The sequence below is a fragment of the Sycon ciliatum genome, chromosome 1 (genome assembly GCF_964019385.1).
Source record: "Sycon ciliatum chromosome 1, ocSycCili1.1, whole genome shotgun sequence".
Lineage (NCBI taxonomy): Eukaryota > Metazoa > Porifera > Calcarea > Leucosolenida > Sycettidae > Sycon > Sycon ciliatum.
The window spans coordinates 37,294,428-37,300,364 of NC_088643.1; the positions used below are offsets into that span (position 1 = coordinate 37,294,428).

Below are 5,937 nucleotides of genomic sequence, written 5' to 3' on the forward strand. Positions count from 1 at the left end.
CTGATGCTTGTGTGGGGTCAGATCTACAATTGATGCACTTCCCTGTGGAATACGGATCGTGCTATGGGTTGTGAAATCTCCAGAGTACTAGTATGCGACTTATATAGGCACCAGAGGTGGGTGAAGAGGGGGGAAGTGTACCCTCATGTCACGAGTATGTGTCTTGTCTGTGAGCTGCCACATCCTGGCACCCGAAAATGGCATCAATATGCAGCTTGCCAGTGTAGACATGCATTATGGGATTCCTATGTTAAACATTTTGTTAGGCTCTGTTGTAAACATACTTTGATTCCCAAGTTTCTGTTGAGTTCATAGACTGTGTTGTTCTTTGTGCTCATTGTGCCGATTCTGTTCGCAGAAACGATATGCTTGAACGACTGAAGGAGCAAAAGTCGAAGAAACTTAGCAAAGACCTGCTCATGGAATTCATTGCTGACTCGCTTGGAGGAGAAGAGGATGAGGAGAAAGCTGAGCGGCTGTTCCAGGAGCGTGCAGCGGCTGTGGCTGAGATGATTGAAGTGGGTGATGTTGACAAGGACGATGCACTAGATGGCCCTGAGGTCACTTCACTGCCTGGTAGCATCATTGTCAAAGTGTTTGGATCCGATGTGGAAGAAGGAGCCGGACCACAAGACGAGAGAGTCGTCCGTGACTACTATGCTCACGAGAACCCGGAAATAGAGGCCGACGAGTTAGACAGTGCAGAGGTGGAACTCCCGGAAGGTTTTGAGTTCCCGGAGGACTTTGACCCAGACACATATGATATGACTGAATACCTGCGCGCTGTAGAAGAGGAGAAGCAGCGCCAGAGTCAGTCTGAAGCTGAGTTGGATGACATTCGCTCCAGTGACAGCAAACACACTGAACTTTAGATCACAATGAGTGTCGCTGGTCTTGTGCTGAGCCTACTTTTCAACTTCAGCAGCCAAGTCATATGATCGACCTTCTTTCTTTGATCCCTCCTGGTATGTTGAATATACTCTTTTTGCTGTGACACATTTATATTTACACCGCTGATGTCCTGGTTTGTTTCTGCACCCGCTGCTGGAAGCTTTATAATCCGAAGGCATGCGTGTGTAACTTGTAGCCAGAAAGTTTATTTGTGGATATGATTGTACACCCACCCATCCCGACAGCATCCGTATCCCAGTTACTATGCCACCGGTAGTTCGATGATAACAGTTACATGCACCTACCTCTCATGAGTATCCTATATCCATACAGGTGACCTTCCAAGCAAGTATCCTATATCACTAATATCCATACGGTGAACTTCCAAGCAAGTATCAAATTGACTTTCCTTATTTGTAAGATGTTTGTCTATACTGTTGCTGATATGAATTTTGGTTTCAGCCCAAAGGTGCGTTGGTTTAAAAAAAAACAGCGTATTTTTATTGTAGATTTACTTTATAAAGCAGATACGACACGTGGTATTATTTGTAGTATTTGATCTCTCTTTCCCTTTCGTTGTGTGCCTTGCGATCGTCGTATAACATTTTACACATACATGTCGACATATAAGAAATGCTTACAGTACAATTATCCTTTCTTTTAGCTATATTTGATTATCACTTTAACCTGAACTATTGTATTGACTAACTGCATGTTGTACTGGCACCAGAATGCTGAGCTCTGTATGGTTCGTGACGGCTCATCAGGTGTGCAATTTGAAACTCGGGTATTGAGCCAATAATAAAAGTAGAAAGGAAAAGGACATATGGAAACGAGTTAAGAGTAACTCTCCACCACTTTAACTAGATACTATATACAGTCAGAAAGTGCAACAACTAGGCACAAAACAGACAGAGTACTGAGACATTCGACGTCCTGACACCTAGCTTCAACACATCTCCGTAGCGCTAACCGACAGCCTTCCAACTTGGAAGGTTCAAGGTTATGGAAAGACCAAAGAGGGGAAGACAAGCGCAACGAAAACGAGCACAAGCTACAGTCCCAACGGAACAAAGAATGTCGATTGTCACTGGACGATGACGAGACCAGTAGGCGATTTGACAAAGCGGTCTAACTACAATTCGAAGCAGCAAAGCAGCACACCACCCAACTTGGGTGGGTCAAAAATTTAAAAGATAAGTTAAGAAGGGGGAAGCTTTGCGAGAACGAATTGTACCAGCCGAAATCTAAACTCCTACAGTACTCCTCATGCATGACATTGTGATGGACTAGTTGACTACAAAACAAGTTGTTTCACACGACGTACGTTTTGCCGTATGGTTCGTGACGGCTCATCAGGTGTGCAATTTGAAACTCGGGTATTGAGCCAATAATAAAAGTAGAAAGGAAAAGGACATATGGAAACGAGTTAAGAGTAACTCTCCACCACTTTGGTCTCTCCATAACCTTGAACCTTCCAAGTTGGAAGGCTGTCGGTTAGCGCTACGGAGATGTATTGAAGCTAGGTGTCAGGACGTCGAATGTCTCAGTACTCTGTCGGTTTTGTGCCTAGTTGTTGCACTATCTGACTGTATATAGTATCTAGTTAAAGTGGTGGAGAGTTACTCTTAACTCGTTTCCATATGTCCTTTTCCTTTCTACTTTTATTATTGGCTCAATACCCGAGTTTCAAATTGCACACCTGATGAGCCGTCACGAACCATACGGCGAAACGTACTTCGTGTGAAACAACTTGTTTTGTAGTCAACTAGTCCATCACAATGTCATGCATGAGGAGTACTGTAGGAGTTTAGATTTCGGCTGGTACAATTCGTTCTCGCAAAGCTTCCCCCTTCTTAATCTTTTAAATTTTTGACCCACCCAAGTTGGGTGGTGTGCTGCTTTGCTGCTTCGAATTGTAGTTAGACCGCTTTGTCAAATCGCCTACTGGTCTTGTCATCGTCCAGTGACAATCGACATTCTTTGTTCCGTTGGGACTGTAGCTTGTGCTCGTTTTCGTTGCGCTTGTCTTTCCCTCTTTGGTCTTTCCATAACCTTGAACCTTCCAAGTTGGAAGGCTGTCGGTTAGCGCTACGGAGATGTGTTGAAGCTAGGTGTCAGGACGTCGAATGTCTCAGTACTCTGTTGTTGTTGTTGTTGTTTATTTATTTTACATCGCAAGGCAAACGGGCAGTTCTGCCCAATATTATGGAAGCGATGACAACCAGTAAGAAGAGCCAGAAATGAAGAGAAAAATAAATGAAAATAAAAACACGAAAATGGAAGTAGCAATCAGGGGAGGCAGGCTCAAGACGAGCAGAAAAAAAGCTCTGTCGGTTTTGTGCCTAGTTGTTGCACTTTCTGACTGGATATAGTACCTAGTTAAAGTGGTGGAGAGTTACTCTTAACTCGTTTCCATATGTCCTTTTCCTTTCTACTTTTATTATTGGCTCAATACCCGAGTTTCAAATTGCACACCTGATGAGCCGTCACGAACCATACGGCGAAACGTACGTCGTGTGAAACAACTAACTTGTTTTGTAGTCAACTAGTCCATCACAATGTCTTGCATGAGGAGTACTGTAGGAGTTTAGATTTCGGCTGGTACAATTCGTTCTCGCAAAGCTTCCCCCTTCTTAACTTATCTTTTAAATTTTTGACCCACCCAAGTTGGGTGGTGTGCTGCTTTGCTGCTTCGAATTGTAGTTAGACCGCTTTGTCAAATCGCCTACTGGTCTCGTCATCGTCCAGTGACAATCGACATTCTTTGTTCCGTTGGGACTGTAGCTTGTGCTCGTTTTCGTTGCGCTTGTCTTCCCCTCTTTGGTCTTTCCATAACCTTGAACCTTCCAAGTTGGAAGGCTGTCGGTTAGCGCTACGGAGATGTGTTGAAGCTAGGTGTCAGGACGTCGAATGTCTCAGTACTCTGTCGGTTTTGTGCCTAGTTGTTGCACTTTCTGACTGTATATAGTATCTAGTTAAAGTGGTGGAGAGTTACTCTTAACTCGTTTCCATATGTCCTTTTCCTTTCTAATAATAATAATAGTAATAATAAACCCATGTACCGTTTCTACAAGTTTTTCACGTGGCGTGATCGCATCGTATGGTGCTCTCCGGCTATGACCGTGGAATAAGAGCAAAATGACCGACACCGAGAACGATGCTAGGATATGCCTTGAGCCCCTGCGTTCTTCGGCACCCGATCTTACTGTACTTCTCAAAGTACACTTGTCATGATGATTTGATGCAATGTGACCATGATTGAGAAACAGAGGGTACCAGGTTCAAGTCCTGCTTGGAAGCGGAAGGATTTTTTCTAGCCGTGCTGCGACCCACAGTTAATTGGGAACTCGTGGCCTGGCACGAGGAAAACATGGATGCAGTGAATGGGATTTTCGGTCTTTGACCACTTGCTGGTGAGCTGATCTACTCACCTCCCACCGCTTTAGGAGCTGCATCTGCGCCTTGATCCTTGAAGGGTGGTGGCGTTCCTACGGATGCGGAAAACCCGGCTTCCAGCCGAGTCTCACGCGAACCGTGAAAAAAAAATTTAGCGCTTCTTGTTGGGGCCGCTGCGTTCTTCGGCACCCGATCTTACTGTACTTCTCAAAGTACACTTGTCATGATGATTTGATGCAATGTTTTAGCGCTTCTTGTTGAAGCGGAGCATAACGGACACTTCATTGGTCTCCTCCAGGGCACTTCTCTGCACACAGTTGCAGAAAAGTTGCAAAGTAGTTTGCGAAAATGAAGAAAGTTGCGATTTCTTCCAAAACAACAAAAAGTTGCGAAAAAAAGTGGCGAGCATCTTTGGGAAAGGGCTACTGTGGCCAGCATGAATCTGGACACTCACACAAAGTCACAGAGACCGAATAAAGACATCTTAATCGTTGTGTGCCAGATTAGCCCGGGGCCCCGACCTGCATTGCTGCTCTGGTTGTCTGTGCTGTGGCTTGGGGAAATCTGGCCTTTCCAACTGGCATGCTAGCTGCTGATTGGCCAGCCAGCAAGAGATACAAGGGCCGGCTGGAGAGGCAGGTTAGTGATATCATCATGGTATTGCATGTATGACATCATCATGGTATTGCATGTACATGTATTACATTAGAGTGTAAACTGTGTATCTACATCAGTACATGACTAAGGGGGCGTTCGTTTTTGATCTACAAGTTTGAGTAGAAACTACTTCTTTCGGTAAAGGTGTTCGTTTTTTGAAAAAAAATTCTACTCAAAAGGGTAGATTCTACTTTCCTCTACCGGCTCTACCGGGAAAAAGTTGGTAGAATCCGGTAGAAGTTGGTAGAGCTACGGGATTTCCAGCAAGATCAAGGATTTGTACACAACTCCATAAAAAAAAGAAACACTTCACGTACACATCGTGTAAACTACTAGATCCGGTAGAACAGCGTTCGTACACTTGCCTCTACCATCTACCTCTATCGGTAGAGTGACTCTACTCTACTCTACCAGGTAGCTAAAAACGAACGCAGCCTTACAGTAACACAGCGCATGGGCATGTAGATCTACACCGTATGCTAGTGTGTCTGGTACTAGAAGTAGCAGTACAGAACTTGGTGAAGACAGTGACATGGTGTTAAAGGGGAAGTATACCCTAAAATCAAATTTTCACCAGTTGTAGTCTTCTGGGTGCTGAGTCGAATGGTCTTGGTCCGAGGAAGCTGCGACGCTCCCTTCCTACTTGAATCCCAATCGAACTCGCGCACTTCCACCGAAACTGGGTGACTGCGCCCCACGAGATGGGGATTTGTATGCAAAATGTCACTAAAAGCGCCATTTCGTTCTTATAAAAGCACGGATGACCGCGATTGACCCATATGTTGTAGTCTTTTGGACGCTGAGTCGACTGGTTTTGGTCCGAAAAGGCTGCGATGCAGCGTTCCTCCTTTATTCCCAATCGAACATGGTTGAACAAGCGGTCACGTGCTCCTGGGTGCCCAAATCACCTGGTCACCGCGCCAGCAGGCGACAAATTTCACACCAAGGTTCAACTCGAGTTCAACTCGAGTGACAGGACTGCACCCAAAA

The 5,937-nt window shown here is 45.0% G+C and overlaps 1 protein-coding gene across 1 annotated transcript in view; it reads left to right on the top strand.

Annotated features, from left to right (window-relative positions):
• The window catches only part of LOC135824256 (lysine-specific demethylase 8-like), an 8,557-nt gene extending 6,934 nt beyond the window's left edge, over window positions 1-1,623 (top strand). The window contains exon 5 of the mRNA XM_065336989.1: window positions 359-1,623. Coding sequence (XP_065193061.1) covers window positions 359-872 — 514 coding nt within the window. The 3' untranslated portion in view covers window positions 873-1,623. The remainder of the gene's footprint in view (window positions 1-358) is intronic.
• Window positions 1,624-5,937: the final 4,314 nt, after the last annotated feature.